The sequence below is a fragment of the Eulemur rufifrons genome, chromosome 4 (genome assembly GCF_041146395.1).
Source record: "Eulemur rufifrons isolate Redbay chromosome 4, OSU_ERuf_1, whole genome shotgun sequence".
NCBI classification, from domain to species: Eukaryota; Metazoa; Chordata; class Mammalia; order Primates; family Lemuridae; genus Eulemur; species Eulemur rufifrons.
Genome location: NC_090986.1, coordinates 13,171,131 through 13,190,085, shown reverse-complemented (window position 1 = coordinate 13,190,085; position 18,955 = coordinate 13,171,131). Strand labels below are relative to the sequence as shown.

Genomic DNA, 18,955 nt, shown 5'->3' with positions numbered 1-18,955 from the left:
AGGAGATGGGTTACATAGGTCTAGACTCAGAACATAGATAAACATATAGATTTATGAGTAGAATAATGAACTTATCTGCAGAGATTGTAAAAAGTGATAAGAGTAGTTAGTGGAGAACTCTGAGTATAGCTAACATTTAATTAGGGAGCAGAAATGCAGGAGCCTATGACAAACATGGGAACAAAGGTGACAGACCCAGAGCAGGGAACCAGGTGAGCTTGTCACAGAAGTCAAGCTTCAAGAAGAGAGAGTGACCTAGAACCTAACCACAGACCATCACTGGTACCATCAAGGAGTGTGTTGGAAATGCTGAATCATAAGCCCCCTCCCAACTTATTGAATCACAATCTGCATTTTAACAAGATCCCTGAGTGATTAATGTGCATGCTGCAATTGGAGACCATATACTGGTGAGAGCATCTGTTGGTTTTAGTCTAGAGCCTGGGGAGCTCAGACTAATCTTATCTCTGGTGCTAACTTTGTGTGTGACTATGTGAATGCCATGTCTTCTCCCCAAAACATGTCTCTTTTCTTGTAAAATGAACAGGTGGAGCTGCATGGTGCCTAAGGTCCATCTAAAGCTGTCTGGTTATGGGCACCCCGTTTTGCTCCCCTCTGTAGCTGAGAAATCCCATTAGTCCAGTCTATCATAAGTATCATAAGTGTACATTTCCTTGGGGGAAACTGGAGTATTATTTCAAAATAAGTTTTAGCCATTTTTCTATATCACCTATAAGCAACTAAAGAGCTTCGTTTTAATTGACGTGTCCGTCTTTGTCAAAGCAGAGTCATGTGACCTGAGCCTTCTCCCTTAACTTACCTACAGGAAACAATTGCTCGTATTATTTAGTGGCAGTAAATGAATGAACTAAATTAGCTCACACATAAAATACAAATGACATCTGCATCTTTTTTAAATCTACAAGAATTCATGGATATTACAAAATGAGGGGTGTCACTATTTTTCTATACTACCAATATGTAAGATTAGCTCTACATGGATCATTTTTCTCCATTTCATTAATACAGGGAGACATGTGCATCATATATCATATCAAAGGATAACAGCTAGATTTTTTATTTGCAAATGCTCTTTCAAAAGTACTGCCAGAAACACACAGCACTCGTAAAAATTGTCTAAAAAAGAAGAAGAAGAAGAAGAAGAAGAAGAACTGGTGCTTACAGGTTCCCTTGAATCTCTCCGCTAACACAGCTTCTATGCCACCTACACTCTATCACAACCACCGTCCCAGCATTTGTCTGAACCTCCACAGCCTACACCTCTCAAAAAAAAAGAAAAATATCCCTGAAAACTGTAGCAGTGATTGGAGCTTTGGAAGTCATCAATGACAATTTTGTTTAATCTTTTAAATCTGTCACTTAAAAAAAATCTAATGGTTTTCTAATAAAAATAGCGATGAGCGATGACTGTGATTCACAGATGGTTTACTTTTACAGGAGTTAGAATGACATTAACAATTTAATCTCAGATAAGAACACTCTGCATCTAGGAGTGCACAGGGAGAGGGCTCACTTGAGGAACATTTTAACCTCTCCTTTTCTCTGATTAGGGACAAACATCCTTTGATGTGAAAATGATGCTAAAATCAAGAATGTAGGTGATCTGAACCTTTGGTCTGATTTGGATGAATCTTAATTTATTGGATTTGACATGGCATACTAAGACACTGATTATACAGGAACATTCATTTCTTAGGGAAAAAAAACCAAAAATGACTGATAATTTTCTTCCAATGTCATTAATAGACATTGTAAATACCTGGAAATTCAGGATTCCTGTGATCTTGTCTGAGTTTCCCTGATAAAGGAAGATTCTTAGATTTCTGTTCTCATTAGTCCCTGGCATCAGGGAAAGTAGAGGAGTTCACAGAATAAAGTCAGAACTGTTTCTTAGAAAGAACTCCAAAATACTATTAACCTGATGATTTCATTCGTTTTGGGGAGAAGAAACATTGACTACCAACATGGCATCTCTACAAAACCAGGAAAGTCAAACAAGTGCTAAATCTTCCAGTGAGGATCTCCAAATATTGCCAATCTACACATAAATTATATAATACAAAATGATATAAAATAAAATAGTCCATTAGATACCATGAAGTATGCCCAAGTAATTAAATGAAGATTCCTTTTCAAATCATCTGAATGTATTGGCAGTGCCATAACCACCATTTCACAAAGTCCTCAGCCACATCTTAGTGATATCCTTGTATTGAGTTCAGACTTCCACCCAAAACTCAGAAGCCCCTCATAACTTACAAGTCCCTTGGCTGTATCTTGGTGAGGGCAGATTTTCACAGGTACAGCTACACAAAGGTTCACCGTGAGCCTGGGGAACAGGCCTGCCCTGCCAACTCCTGTCATTGCAGGTGTCTGCCTAGCGCACGTTTCACCTTCCCTCGTACACCCCCTGTGCTCCACGGTCCACTCTGCTCCCTTCCTGCCAGTGTCCCAACCCCCAGCTCCCAGCTAGAAGTCCTTTTCTCCCCTCCAAGTCCGACCTGGCATGCAGATGTGCGCTGTGAAACTTCTGTCCACTTCTCAACCACCCACCACCAGGTGTTATGAAAACTCTAGTACTTTCTGAGAAAAATCCACTTCATCTTCTGCACTTAAACTTCCTGTCTAATTTAGCCTCTATAGCTGAACCAAAAACTGGCTATTTTCTGAAAATTCTCTATCTTGAGATTTCCCTTTTTCTGACTCCCTTTGTCTTAGAGGAGAAGGGGCCAGCTGAGTCCTTGCTCCCCAGCCTTTGGCTCCACCATCATGGACCATTTTCACCCCAGTTTCCTTTCCCTTTTATTCCATCCACAATTCGCTCTATCCTCTCCTGCCTTCCCTAGCTTATTTCTGGGTTGCTGATTGACGTCAGGGTCTGACTTAAGTTTTCATTTACCGTCATCTTATTTTCATCCTAGAAGATATCATCTGTCTCTATGACTCATCTTTCACAAGGATTTCACAATTCTTTATCTTCTGTTCTTTTTTTTAAATCTGAATCCATCCTACCCACATTCCTACCACTTGTGCTATTCAGGAGATATAAACATGTATAATGGCAAACACATGATGCACAATAATAGCAGAAATAAAGAATTACTTGTAGGGTGCCCTGGAAACACAAATGGAAAGTGTCAAAGCCCTACTGGACATGGAGAAGTGGACGTCAGAAATTTAGCAATGGAGGTGAGGTTCGATGTCAGTCATAAAGGGTGAACAGGACATGTGGCAAGTGCAAAATCTTCCAAGGCCTACATCATCAATGGCATTATCTTGCCCACCCTTGCCAACTGCCTCCCAAAGCTCAGCCCCGCAATCGATTCTCCAGAAGTTTTCAGAAGGATCTTTACAAAATTCAATACAAATTTTAAAATCAATTTTTATAAAATTTGGATCCTATCCTCTTTAAATCTCCCAGCATATCCCAATTGCTTACAAAGAAAGTAAATGTCTGTGTTTTTCCTAGAATACCCTTCAATGATGTGGCCACCAGTCACATGTGGGGGCTCCTCCCTCATCACTATACACACAGCTGTACCCCAGATGGTTTGTTATTTTCTGGTTCTTGCCTTTCACAGGATAGTTTCTCTGTGTCACATTCATCTTCTCCCATCTTTCCAAGATGCCCTGGAAAAACCCTGCTTATCCCTCAAAGCCAAATCAAATGGCTTCTCCATGAATCCTACCTGATCACATCATGCTTGCCGTGTTCCTTGGACGTAGCTCTGTCATTGCTTTGAGCATTATTCTGGTATTATTGCCAGAATTTGCTCACTACTGACCTTCCCCAGTAAATTAGGATTCCTTGAGAACAGGAACTTCCTTTTTATCCCCCAAAATCTAGTACAATGCTTGGGATAAGCCTACTTTGGTTTTTTGAATGGCTGTCAGAAATGCTATAAGAGACTGTGGGAATCTCGTCCAATGCCCTTCCTACCCAGGGTCACCGCTGACCCAGGGAATGAAAGTAGAATCCTGTTCCCCTGTTTCCATCCCATCTTTCAGTCATGTTGTTCTCCCTCCATACATTAATTTCCCTTTGATCATGATTGCTTCCCCTCATTGTGGAGTATTTCTGCCATCATTCCTCTGGAGTCTTGTTTTGGAACCCAGGTTTATATGAATTTTGCTTTTGGAATTTAGCTTCCCACAGTGAGTCACATCCCACAATCTATGATGAACAGAGAGGTGACATGCTCCCTCCTTCCCAGTGCCTGTCTCACAGATTTGTTCTGCAGAGCTCACAGACAGGACCAACTGTTCTTCCTGTCGGCTGCCAAAATAAGTCAGCAGTTGGGAAGGGGAAAAAAAAGACTATGAATTATGGAAAATAACTAGGAAGAGAGAATGGCAATACAATGAAAAAAAAAGTAACAACTCCCAGTAACCACCTACCCATGTGACTGTCTCAAATTTCAACCAACTAAAAGAAAACTAAATGAAGAAGAACATCTAGTCAACCAGGGGTCTCTGAAACAGACCAGCAGTTGAGAGCTTTCCCCCCATGGATCTAACTAATTGGCCTGACTGCCGTAATGCAAGGTCCAGGTCACAATCTCTGGCAAAACTGTGTGTTTCATTAAGACAACAGATCATGGACGCAAAGAGTTAGGTGAAAAGTGGGGAGTGACAAAGTGTGTTTGGAATAAATTCAGTTTTCATGTGAAAAGGTTTATGAAGCATCTCGGGCCAAGCACTGTGAAGACAAGCCTGACCTATAAACCCCTCCAGTAGCTAATGGTGTGTGCGTACATGCCAGCTTCTGGTGTCACTGTGATATATGGTGTAGGCCGTGGGGTGTCAGCGTTTTAATGTCCCCAGATCACGCTTGGGAGCACATGTGTCAGTCTTGTCTTCACTTTAATGGTGTTGATCTCCAATGCTAAGAATATGATCATGAACTTATCACAGCGATATTTTTCCTGTATGTAACAGAGTATCACCTCAGAGCTTCCTCAGCACCTTACGTTAGGATCTGCCAGGCTCTTCTGCAATTATTTATGTCTGTTTCTCCTAAGAGACTACGGAGCACTCACTATGTGAGGGGTGTTCCTCACACCTACCACAGTTCTGTGAATTCTTAGAAAATAAGCACAACACACAAGAAAATGATTTTAAAAGTATACGAATGTGGCTTATCGTTATGTGTTTTTAAGAATTTTCTTTGGCAGCTGTCTTCATCAGTAGTAGTACGTTTGGACAAGTTTGCATGCCAGTAGAGCTTTTCGTAGAAACTGATTTGGTGTCATGCTAAAATTTCTTTTTCAAAATTCTCCAGAAGCATGTTCATTGCATAACTACTGTTTGTGCAAACATCTAGAAGACTGTTGCTCACAGAGGTCTTTCTTGAGACTTTTTTTACTTTTGTGCTGCAATTCTATAATTGCAGTGGTATAAACATTCAATTTATAATATATGGTATAGTGAAAAAGTAATTGAAATTAAATGATTTTATATGTCGGCTTTATGTTTTGTTTTGGTCGTTGTGTATGTGTGTTTTCCTTTATGGTGACTCAATCTCCCTGCTTTGTGGGGTGGGAAGAAAAGGATCACAAAGGAAAGAGAAGGGTCTAGCTCTGGACTGTGAGAATTCATTCATGAGGATGGTTTTATCTTCTGATAAAAAGTCAAGGCCAATGTTTTTCTCTTGCACTGCTTGGTGCAACCACCACGTCACTAATGTGTAGGCATTTGCAAACATTCCGGTGACAATATGTACACGCAGCAGATGTACTTATTAGAACAAAACGTTTGGGATTTTGACTGAATGTAATAGTGTTAAAAAGTCAGGCAGATGTAATTAATTTTGTTGGTTTTTTCCTTCTAATCCTCTGCTGGAAAAAAATCTCTTGTCTGATTATTTTTCCATCATCATTTTGGCATCTTCATGCTGTTAAATGTTTCCCTGCTGTTTGCATTTTAGATGGGAGTCCGAAAAGTGTTTCTAAAATACTGGCATGCTGACCAGCTCAATGAATTGTGTCTACAGTTGCAGAGAAAAATTATAACCTGCCAAAAAGGTAACAGTTATACACAGACATTCCTGAACTTCTTTCAGTTATAAAGTAAAAAATTATTTAGTGTATCCCCAAGTTTAAACGCCAGTGGGATCTGTATCATAGTGGACCACCCTGTGCATTCCTGGATGCCACATTCTGCAAATAGGTTTTGGGTGCTCAGGAAGCATTGTGGCTTAGTTTACTATGTACCTGTCCCTAAATTAGCATGTGTAGACATTGCTCATACTTTATTTAGAAGTTATTCCATATGAAGTTTGTATTAAATTTCCACCTAAATCACAGTTTGGAAGAGGGAACATATATATCTTATTGTTCATGCATTCCTTACCTTGCAAATATTCAGGCTAGTTGATACTTTCATGAAACACAGGACAATAAGAAGGTACCTTTTAATCTGCAGCGGCAAAACTCGCCATCTGTCATTTAGGTCCAGCTATTCCTATGCTGTTTCAGTAGTGCCACTGGTTTGCCCGAGTTTGGAGACGTGGGACAAGCCAATTAACCAAACAACATTTTCTGTAATGCTACACATGCCTTGGAAAACTCTTTGACTTATGTTCCCTTTATGAAGTGATGATAATACCTGGAGTCCTACCTTTGAGAGCTGACAGTATCTATTTCACTTTAACTTTGGGAGAGATTCCATTTAGAATTTCTGTCTCCTATCAAAACTCAAGTGACTATTTAAATGATATATTTATAAAAAACATAATTATGTTTCACATAAAATGTATAGGCTTAACAGATTTTTTTTTACTTTTAATTTGCTTAATCATTTAATAGTAATATATATGTACATAAATATATATATTTCTTAAAGAAAGGTAAAAGAGGGAGATATTAATCTATATGCTGGCTTTTGGTGGGACTGACAATGACCTTAGTTCTCTGGTATATTTGAAATTGTTAATTAACCTGGAACCTGATAGGGTGCAGAAATCAGTTTTATTCTATGTAACCCTCTGTCCATCTGTCCTGCAGGACTCCTGTGGGTATGCCTCTGTGGGAATCTCTAGTGCGTCCCATCATTTTCTGATAATAAAAAGTCCTGCTATATGCTAGCCCCTCAAATAGTCTCAGTTTAGAATTTAACATGTCCAGTTCAAGTAATGATCAAAAATCTGAACCCCATTCTGAGTCACACCATCCCTCCTGGTCATTTTCGGCCGGTTCCCTGGGGAACATCCCGTGGGGACGTGGGCAAGGTGCTGATCCTTACAAACTCAGGTTGCTGCGGATCCTCCGGGTTAGCAAGCAGGAGCAGAAGGCGGGGCAGAGGACAGGCCTTCTGGTGGCACCAGTGGGATTTGGCACTGATCTTCTCTGGCTGAGAGGACTTAAATGGCTCTCACATATTTGGGAGCGTGTCAGTGACTCCCTTCTCTAAATGCCAACATTTCTTCTTTGACCAGTCCTTGTAAACCTCCCTCCACCCCTGGGCCCCTTGTGGTCTCTCTGTCGGGGGCTCACTGCTCTATCAGAAGACATCTCTTTTTTGAAAACTACATCTGGTGCCCAAGAAACAAACTCTGGGACCACTTCCTGGGTGCAGCTTCTCCAGGCATCCCCCTCAGGGGCCTCAGCTCTGGCCTCTGAGACCTCACAGTCCAGGGTGGCTGCCAGACTTCAGGAGCCACATGTCAAGCTCCCTGGGTGGTCGCCTGAAGCCACTTCCCCCTGGCTGGGGCAGGAGGAGCCTTGAGGCAGCCAACTCCCACCTCTTGGGAAAGAATGCTTCTCTCTGGCTATGATAATCTGGCCTCCTTACCTTCAGCCTTCAGCCCAGGGAAGAGGCTGGGGCCCTCCCCCTCTGCAACTTCTATTTGTGTGGCCAGCCCCCCCCATAACAGAGGTGTCACCTGAACACCAGCAGCACTTAGGAGCTGATTAGAAATGCAGAGTCCCAGGCCCCATCCTGGACCTACTGAATCCTCATCTCAAATGCCGACAGGAAGAGACTCATTTAATATAATGCTATATATGGATAGAACAAGGTATCACAGATTCTCCTGGAAATTTTTCTTAGATGTAATTAGAAGAATTTGTATGCTGTCTTGCACCAGGGGTGGGCAGAAGACATTTCTCTTCTATTTAACAAAGATTAAGTTGCTGTACCCCACTGACCTGGAACAACAACAACAAAAAAAAAAAATGAATAGAACTCTAATTTTCTGTTCACCTTCCTAAAGACAAAAATTAAGAATGGTCTAAAAAAATGGCATCAAGATAAAAAGCTTAATTTCACAGTGCACAAATGAAATAATGGATACAAAAACATTTAAAAAATTACAGGCTCTTAAAAGTAAAGCATTAATTATTGGTTTTTATTTTTACATCTATTAGAACCGTTCCCTCAATGCTTCTTGCTAATATTAAACTTACTCGAAATTTATGTAATCTGGAGTCATTTCTAGTTTTTTAGAGTGCCATTTTTTTCTTTATAAATGTCCAGAGAAAAGAAAATTGTAACTTTTAGTTTTAAATGTAATCATTTTAATTTCAAATTATTCCTGCCAGAATTTTCCTCTCTGGCTAGACATGTTCGTTTTATCCTGGATGAAAACCTCTGCAAATTAAGACCTTGCATGGTCGGTGTCCTAGAAACAAGTCTTTGGAAATTGTCAGAAAGAAAGTAAATAGCAATATCTATTTGTGGCAAATTTATTTTCTATTAGTTGTCTCTTATTAAAGATACTGATTTTTAGCAACTGGTATAACATTTTTAAAGAATTTTTAAAGACTGTTAGGATGAAGTGTGAGAAAATGGATGTGGGACAATAGATTCCTGGGTGAATGTGAGCCCAGTGAGTAGCTTTGCCATCGTAGGAGGTCAGGAGAAGTCTGGCATATACCCATTAATCTCCTCTTTATTCCAAGAGATTAAACATCTTGAATATACTCTCACCTTCACCCTCCAAAAGTCAGTGTCTCGATTTTTGTAATGTAACACGAAAGAGCAAGCCAACAGGCCGATTTAAGGTCTCTGCTCCCTGCTCTCTCAATGCGCCTGTCACATGGTTCATACTTCTTCGCTTTGTTCCACATCTTAGATGCCTGGAAGTCGGACTGTACCTTGTATTGTCTAATTTTTTTTCCTTTGGGTCAGTTCAGCATAACCTTTGACAGTTAACTTAATACAACTGCTTTCTAGTGTAACTGAACATTTAGTATTGCCATCTGGGGGAAGAAAAGCCTTAAGCATTTTAGATAATCTGCTTATTATTTTCCTCTGAAGCCATAATGGTAGGAAGTTGTGTTCAGCTTTCTGCCATCTAATCAAGTATAGATATCAAAGTGGATATCGTACATAACCAACCTATTGGTTATTTTATAGCTCTGGAATATTTGAAAGCACTTAATGTTTTATAGGCTTCTCCCTTCCCAAGGACAAGAATAAAGAGTCTTTGCTGCATGCATTGACATGCATTTTCCCTGGAATTATAAATCTTCTATAATTGTAACAGTTCCTTGTAATCTTGGATACTTAGAATTGGAAGAGATGGCAACATAGAGTTTCAAAGACTGAAATCAGAAGTCCCCCGACAGCACCTGTGCACCTCACCTGTCCACTCTACCCATGAGTAGAGGCCACTGGGCTCATGTTGCACATGCTCAGGATTGCAAACCAACTCCCTTTCTCATAAGGCAGCCTGATCCACTTCCGCCCTGTGCTGATTGTTAGAAAGTTCTTTCTAGTATTGATTGCAAATACGTTTCCCTCTGACTTCCCTGGTTGTTAATCTGCCCCAGGAAAGCTAAAATCATGTCTGTACGACCGCAGGCTAAGCGAATGCAGTTTGGCCTCGTAAGCACAGAGGGATATGAACCCTGGCTCTTGCCATCCATGAGTTCTGTTTACCTGGAGGAATTTTATTAGTGTCACCAAGAAAATTACTATTGTGTCTAAAATGGAGATAATGGCATATATTATCATTGAGTTTCAGCATTAAATGATATAATAGAGTGTCTGACACATAGAAGTACTTTTAAATGGTGGTCTTTTTTATTTTCAATTCTCACATGTTACTGACATATTAGTGATTTCAAAGGGTTTTCACTCACCCGTTTTCCCCAATTTTTACACATTTTTCTAGCCCTCCTTTCCTAGAGCGGAGGGAAAATGTTCTATATTTCACCAAATCTCTTTCCAGAGTCTTAAATGTAGTGTTAATTTCTCTAGCAATTAAAGCAGAATCTTAGAAATAATAATATATGCATGATATTTTCAAAGAACTCCACGAGTCTTAGATGTTTATGTAAGACTCTGATGCAATGAAAGATGATCAGTGCATCCCAAAATGGTCCAGTTGGAGCCACACCCCCAAATTCTCTGGGGTTTGGACCTCGTTCTTTCTCACTGATTTAACTCCCACCCATGAGTGTCCAGCTTGTGCTACCAAAACAGTGCAGGACCCTTTATTATAAACATTACCTGCAGGACCTCATTCAGGTCATGGATTTTGGCCTTTATGTTATCAATACTGAATTTAGATATCCTTTTTAATATGAGAGATTAGAATGTTTTAGCACATTCTTATTCTGGGTTGACTGTGTATTATTTTATAGCTGCTCAGAGATAATGATATTGTGACTTTTGTTTGTGTGTGTCTGGGTTTTTCCCTTTTGTTCTGTTCACTGATCCATGATTGTGCTCTTTGATGAAAGTTATCAGAGGATTTTTAGCACGGCAGCACTTGCTTCAGAAAATGAGCATCAAACAGCAAGAGGTCACTTCCATCAATAGCTTTCTGCAACACACGGAGGACATGGGGCTGAGGACCTACGATGCCCTGGTCATCCAGAATGCTTCAGACATTGCCCGGGAAAATGACAGGCTCCGTAATGAAATGAACACTACCTACCATAAAGAGAAGTTAGAGGGCAGGAACAAGCAAGAGGAAGGAACCAAAAGGTAAAGGCAGAGAGCATGCAACTTTAATTACCATTGTGATTGATTCGATGGAGTCATGAAAATTCTAATAACCCTTAATACAAAGTTCAATCAAATATGACAGTAGTTACAAGAATAGGCATGCGTGATTTATTATTTGAAAGCCCCTAGCAATCTAAACAGATGCTTTCCGTGTGCTTTCTTTTTATGAGTTAGATGCTATAATGTGATAGTTTACTCATATGAAATAATCATTGCTTCACCTACAATGCTTGGGTCACTTAACTATCTCAACAGACTCCAGGTTTAAGCATCTAATATTTCTGTATTAGCAAAAACTTATAACTGGGCTCTGGTCATATTTACACAGGTGTCATGTATATAAGGCTGGCTTATAGAAACTTCTGGATATCTGACAAAAAAATTGAGACTCCACTCTGAAAATATGAAAGTGGTGAACTCAATAAGTGGATTGTATGGATTATATTTCCCTGTGTAAAGTGTCACATTTTCCTTCCCAATAAGGAAAGCTTCGGGAAAAGCTTTATTATTAAATGTTCATTTTAGATGCCGAGCTTGCCATATTATAGAAACACTCAGACAACCTGGTCTTTCTCCATTGTCTCATCTCCCCTCTCCACGAATGAGGAAGACAGCTGCCAACCACAGTACCCCTCACAGGGATGGCAGGAAACTTGTTCCTTTGGATCTTAATTCATTGTCAGGGAGATGCTCATTTTTTTTCCATAGGAACTTGGTAAGCTCTTGTTGTTTCTCACTAAAAATGACATCTCTTTGCCATTTCTGCCTATGTCAAATGATTTTTTGTTAAAGTGGAAATGGCAATGTGTATCTCACTAATTAGCTTCAAATATCTCAGTGATTAAATACTGAAAAAATTCCCTTGTACCAAAAAAAAAAAAAACTGTAATTAAACATTACAGGGAAAACAAATTATCCACTGAGTGCCATGCTTTCATCTTCAGCTATTTCATTTTCTACATGGGCGGCTGACTCTGCCTTGTGGTAGACTCTAGGCCTGTTGGTGCTCTGCCACAGGAAGATATAATTATAAAAACAAATGCTCGGAAACTCCTTGTAAAATGAATGCATTGGCATCTTGCTAGTACATGATTACGTTGACATGTGAGGCCAGAAGGAATTTTTTTAAACCAGATAACTATTAATTTTATATGACTTCTAGAATAATATTTATTATTTTCTCCGCTGGAACTAAACAGCCACCCCAATTTCTCAATTTGATTATGTATGTATTTGCCTGATACAAAATTAAGTGAAGAAGTATCTGTCTGTTTATTTATTGAATAGCAGCAGTTCACTTGGCACTGCGCAACCCTGTGGAGCAATGGAGGAAAAATAATAGTTCTGCACATAATGAAATAATTTCTCGTGGAATTTAAATGACAGGTGGGGGGCGAGAAACACTGAGATGTAAATATGTGATAGTTTTAAGTAGACTCCGCACTCCTTTTGCAAGGGGAAATGGTGATGAACTCCCAGCATTTGATGCATCAGTAACTCTCTATTAAGATGGATTTCCCAGAAATTATCATTCAGATTGAAATTCTGGTTTTTTGATTTGCTTAATAATCAGAGTGTGAAAAATTCATTCAGTGAATGCCTGATAGAAAATGTGAAGCCCCTTAAGTAGTGTTGCATTTGTGTGAGAATTTGAAAAACTAATCACGATGAATATCCAATGTGCTCCCGTGCTTTCATCACGGAGCAGAAGCCCAAGGATGGGGCAGCTTTCTCTGGATGTGGTGGTCACCAGAGTGCTGCACACACATCCTCCGGCCACAGCGGGAAGGGCTGCTTGCGAAAAAGCCGTCATTATGTCTGCTTGAGCAGGTTCATTGTTATCTGAATAATGCATCTGGGCCTCTCTGGTGCGGTGCTGCTTGTGTTTTGTTTCCCCCTAAGAGCTGAAGACAAGGGTGGACCCAGGAGTTTCCATTCCAGCTCCGTCGTGGTCTCCACAGCAGTGGACGGCCTGGGCCAGGCGCTCGCTGGCCCGTCCATCTGGTCTCCTTCGCTGCACTCGGTGTTCAGCATGGATGACAGCAGCAGCCTCCCGTCACCACGGAAACAGCCTCCGCCCAAGCCAAAGAGGGACCCCAACACCCGGCTGAGCGCCTCCTACGAGGCCGTGAGCGCCTGCCTCTCAGCAGCCAGGGAAGCAGCGAATGAAGGTGAGCCCAAGGGGAAGGAGAGAGCGTCAGGGTTCACTGAGGCTCTGACTTCCGGTCTTGGAGTGCCCCAGTGCAGTACTGTGGCCCTAATGTATTTTTAATAGAAATAAATCCAATTGTTGGCTTGCCAGCGGCTCTTTAATCATTAAATATAAATCATATTCATTCAAATCTCTAAGCTTCTTAGGGAAAATCTACTTATATATCATTTTCTTAACCTCCATGTCCACCTCTGCATAGAACCAACAGCCTCAAACCGACTCAGAAAGTCAGTTGCTATTCCCTGTAAATTTTCACCAATTAGAAGGTTAAAAAAATTCATCAAGCTTTCCTGTTATCACACTCTAATTAAAAATTAAGCCTGCTTTACCATGTGGTAAGTGAAATGGTCCACACAGAGGAGAATCACTGCACAAGAAAATTGAGTTAGCAAGACTTTGGGGAATAGATAACAAAAGTTTCTGCAATGATGGTCTAGAATCATGTATGCAAAAAAGGGAAAAAAATCCCAGTTTATCTTAATCAAATCTCTCATAGATTAGTACATGCAACAATTATTGCTTAATTATTAATTTTTAGACTTGTGAGAAATAGAGGAAGTGCTTTTAGCAGAACATTCACAAGTGTAACAGATTTTATTGGTCACCTACATATGGTTAGTCTCTTTTCTAGGCAATGTATGTCTTTCCTCATGGAGTTTCCATTCTAGTGGGGAAAGACAGATGGTAAACACGCTAAAAAGGTAAAAGAGTTTTAAAAGTAGATTGTTACTACAGGGAGATATAAATAGGTCCAGGAGCAGTAGTGCAGGGTGAAGGAGTTGAAATTCTAAATGAAACAGCTAAGTAGATCTCACTAGAAAATATCTGAGCACAGGATGGAACACAGATCCTCCAGTACATAAATGAACCAAAAATATGAAAACAGCAAAACAATAACCTCAACTTTGGGAAAACATGACTGACACTAAGAAGTTGATGGGAAGACCATGGGACAGAAGCCTGAAATGATAAGTCCATTCTATCTTTTTTTTCAAATTTATTTTTAATTTGACGTAAAATTGTATGATTTTTATCATGCACAATATGAGCTTTTGAAGTATATATGCATTGTGAAATGATCAAATCTAGCTGATTAACAAATGCATTGCTTCTCTCGGTTATCATTTTTGTGATGAGAGCACTTATCCACTCTCTTAGCATTTTTCAAGGATACAATATATTGTCACCAAATGCAGTCACCATGCTGTACCATCTTCAAAATGCTTTTCATTAGTGGCTTTAAGAAAGACTAGATCTTCAGGAGAATTTTTACTAAGAACAAATTACTGTCTTAATGTATGAGTCATGTTACAATAATATCAGATAAAGATGTAGGAGAATTCGTGAGACCTTGGGAGAAGAGTCCAAGTGCATGTTCTTAGAGTCCTGGTGATCAGGACAACATAGAAAGCTGGAAATGAGATCAGCTATGGGAAAGCCTTCAAAGTAGATATCAACATGGACATAGATTTAAGTTAGAACAGGACCTCCAAAGGGCCAAACCTTTGGACCAAAGAAAGGTGTTCTCCCAGTGTACCATACATACCAGGAAAAGCTTATACTAAACAAAGCATCAATGCCTCCCCAAGAAAGTGAAATGAGTCACATTTCCACTGTTACTACTTTCAGAGCCCAATTATGGATTTATGGTGCAGATCTCAAAAAGGTGTGATGGGAATAAGAAGAAAGGTTTTTTTGGCAGCTTTCATGAGGAATACAGTGTCCAAAATGCTAAGACCTATGAGAAGGGAAGGATGGGAAATAAAGATTCCAGATAGTCTCATTGAGAAAAAGTAATATAAAATAAGATTGAAAATCACAGTGGATACAAAATTTGCAAAGATTTGATCACTGCAAACAGATTCTATAAATTTGGATAAGTAGACTTTAGAATAACTTGTAAAGTCTAGAAAAAGCTTATCATTTGTGTGGGCATTAAAAGACCACTGCCGGCCAGGTATGGTGGCTGACACCTGTAATCCCAGCACATTGGGAGGCTGAGGCAGGAGTTCGAGACCAGCCTGAGCAAGAGCAACCCCATCTCTACAAAAAATAGAAAAATTAGCCAGTTGGGTGTGGTGGTATGCACCAGAATTTCCAGCTACTCGGAAGGCTGAGGCAGCAGGAGTTTGAGGTTGCTTAAGCCCAGGAGGTTGCAGTGAGCTATAATGACACCACTGCACTCTAGTCCTGGCAACAGAGTGAGACCCTGTCTCAAAAAATTAAAAAAATAAAAAATAAATAAAAGACCACTGCATTGGAGTTGAAGTTTTGGAGTAACCAAGTACCAATTAGTCACATAGTTATAAAAGGAGATAAAATAGTGAAGAAGAGCTTGAGCTCAGAATGGATCTTGAGCTCTCTCATAGGGCAACAACAACAACAACAAAAAGTCAGTTAAAAAAACTTACTCAGGAACCATAGGAGATGAAATATATATATACATATATGAAAGCAAAATGAAAAAAAATTAATAAAGAGGAAACAAGATCATGGGTATTAAACTCTTTAAATTCCTTACTACTGCTATTTAAAAGACATATGGTATCATTAGACCTGCAAGATTTTTAGGTAAAATTTAGTTTCTTGGAACTTAATTTTGGCTCGCATGTGACTATAGAGTACTTAGAGAGGTTTCCTCCTATGAGTCCCACCCCACTGAGCACATCTTTTGGAAGCTTGTAGAAGGGTATAAATCATTTCCTGTTTATAATTTACACTATTTCTTCTTTCTCACAACACATAATTCCTCGTTCTGATTACTTTACAGCCACCACAACAAAAAGAAAGTCTTTGATCTCCTGCAGCTAAAAGATGTAATCTGCATTATGGGATGTGCTCTAAAAACTACATATTTTTAAGAATAAGATAAACTGCTTTATCTGCTCGAGCATGTTGCTGGTTAGTTTTTACAGCATTAGAGAGCCAGAGAGGGCCAACAGAGAGGCTTCATCACTCAATCTGTAATCGGTCTGGATGTCTAACCCACGATCGATCGCTAAGGTAGCCACACCCCTATGTAATAAGCCAGCTGTCTTTCTGCAGGGGCTCTGATCCCTTTATGCCACTGTGTCAGGCTGAGTAGGATGATAATGAAAGTGATCACAGCATCTTAGACATCTCCCTCAGTCCTACACATGTATAGTACAATCTAAGTCTTTGTTGTTCATTGCAGTAGCCACTAGACACAGGTGGCCATTTAAATTTAAAATAATCAAAGTTATTAAATAAATACAATTAAAAATTCAGTTCCTAGTCATTAGTCACATTCCAAGGACTCAGTACTCAATAGCTGCAGGTGTAGAATTTTCCATTAACACAGCAAGTTGTATTAGACACCTCTGATTCTAAATGCTTCATGTTTTTACCAAGTGACAATATTGAATTTTTTGCACCTAGTGACACATCACAAAATATCCCCCTTTCTGTCAAAAAATAGGAAGGACATTTGATCACTGTTGAAAATGCTTTGGAAACATTGGTGTCACAAGAGCAGGGACTACAACTGATGTCGGTGTATTATCGGAGCCGTTCCTTCTGGCATGTTAGAAAATCGAGTTCAAGTTCTTTTCCTTTACAAATAAAGCTGCTAATCAATTCAGAAGGTGACAGAGTGAAAGGAGATCTGATTGTCTGATTGGAGAATGAGGGCCAAGGACTAGAGAGTAACCAATAATGAGGTCACATTAAAGTTGCCTTGGTGTTTAGTCTTGTTCTTATTAGCACATGCCTTTTCCTAGAGGTCTTCACCCAATAAAAATGGTCGTAGTAAGAAAAGGCAGTATAAAGGGCTCACTTTTTTTTCACTATGTTTGTGCTTGAAAAGCATGAAACAATTTTATAGGCCAATAAATTTTAACGCTTCTTTGAAAACTATTAACAAGCTATAGATGACTATTTAAAAGCACTATGGTTAAAATGTCTGGCTGGGGTTGCTCTTTGCAAACAGTGGCTCAGAAAGGAAGATAAGGTCTCAGCTCACTTCACTCTCTCTTTGCCGGGACCTCCCAGCCAGGGTGCTCTTTTGGAGAGTTCATTCTCTATTCACAAGGTACAGCCTTTCTCCCAAACATGGTTACAATTGTCACAGAGTTGTTTCCCGACTCGAAGTTAATTATAAGCCTGCATTTCATGTGTGCGACCTTGAGGAAGTGCTGCAATCTTTCCAAGCCCATGAGTATCAAGGGGCAGCAACAGTCCATAAGTATCAATGCATAGCAAGGGCTATTTGCAGGCAGTAAAGAAGGTGAGGTTTGTAAAGCTCTAGTGCCTGGGACATAGCAAGTGCTCAGCAAAGCTCTATAGCTAGTTATATATGCCTGTGGTTTAGGAAACCTTTGAAGGTCAGTTTCCTCATCTGTGAAATGGGTACTAAATCCTCACATGTGGTATTTGGGATTAAATAATGAGGCAGGTGGTGCAGTACCTGGTTCAGAGAGACATCTGCTCCAGGTGAAATTGCAAAAGCAAGTGGGCGTGCTAGCCTCCACCACTGACCATTCTGTGCTGACACTTCCACACTCACCACCCACCTTCAGACCCAGCAGCCTGTGTCCTTGGAAATCATACCTTAATGAACTCATAATTCAAAAAATTTGCTATACAACTCTATTCTCCACAAAACACGGTTTGTATGTGTAGATAGAATAATGGTTCAGCTCTGTGGCTTAATTTGGAAAAAGCTTTGTTTCTTTTTTTTTTTTTTTCTTTTTGTTACTGTCTTATTTGTGTCTTTATTCTAGAACAGCACTCGTCACATAGTAAGCACTCAATATATACTTACTGAATGAACAAATAAGTTACAGAAATATATTTCTCTATGCTCCTTTCATTAAAACAGAATTTGCTTCTTATCAGTGAATCAAAGGGAGCACAATTTGGCAAGGTTCAAAATGTACCCTTGAGATGTGTCAGACGTGGTTTGTCAGCATACTTTTAACAGAAGCTCCCATATGATATTTTTTCTATTACCTGAAAATTGACAGAAATTAGGTCTTCCGTGAATGCTCTTCTGAGAAATGCGTTTCTGAAAATAAGAGAACATGATTGCATGGTTCACCACCTATGACGCAGTTGTTCATTCAGCAAATACTAATTAAGTGTATTCCATAAGTCTGGCTTCTCCCTGAGGACCTGGCAGAGCAGTAGGGGAGATAAATGGGCAAACAAATCATGAGATAAGCAGAGTGATAGCAACGAGGGCAGGATGCGGTGGACACAGAGCAAAGCAGAGCCCAACTCTCTGTGGGAGCCGCAAAAGGCTCAGGACAGACATATAAGCAGCATTGAGCTTATGCAGCGCAGTTGGATGAGTAAAGGTAGTGTTATTGCCTCAACTGCTCTTCCCTCCAGAAAAAAATAGTTATAACAAGGTTTCAATATATGACAGCTCAGGAGAAGCCCTTTCTGTCCAATTTGTAGCTGGTTGTAAATCCATACTGCAGTCAGTCATGTATGCAGCTGGCTGAGCAGTCAGCTCCCTGGCATTTAATTAAGCATTTTTTATGTCCTAGGTGCTGGCTCAGTGCTAAGTTTGCTCTGAAATGAGCAAAATCAGACTAGAAATGGTGGAAAATGGAGGATAGTTACATACACAGATACTAATTCCTCTTTTTTCTCATAGATTAAATATGCAGGTATTTTGTTGTCAGTGAAAATGGAGCCAAATAAATTGTATCCTAGTACAGATGGTGACTTAAAAGTCACCAATATGCCTTAGGAAAAATTCTAAAAGAAAATGTAGCATACAAGAAAATGTTTATCTCC

At 39.8% G+C, this 18,955-nt stretch overlaps 1 protein-coding gene across 1 annotated transcript in view; it reads left to right on the top strand.

The window, feature by feature from the left end:
* The window catches only part of MYO16 (myosin XVI), a 475,062-nt gene that overhangs the window by 391,581 nt on the left and 64,526 nt on the right, over nt 1-18,955 (top strand). The window contains exons 28-30 of the mRNA XM_069467032.1: nt 5,948-6,044; nt 10,710-10,956; nt 12,880-13,148. Of these exons, the coding sequence (XP_069323133.1) occupies nt 5,948-6,044; nt 10,710-10,956; nt 12,880-13,148 (613 nt within the window). The remainder of the gene's footprint in view (nt 1-5,947; nt 6,045-10,709; nt 10,957-12,879; nt 13,149-18,955) is intronic.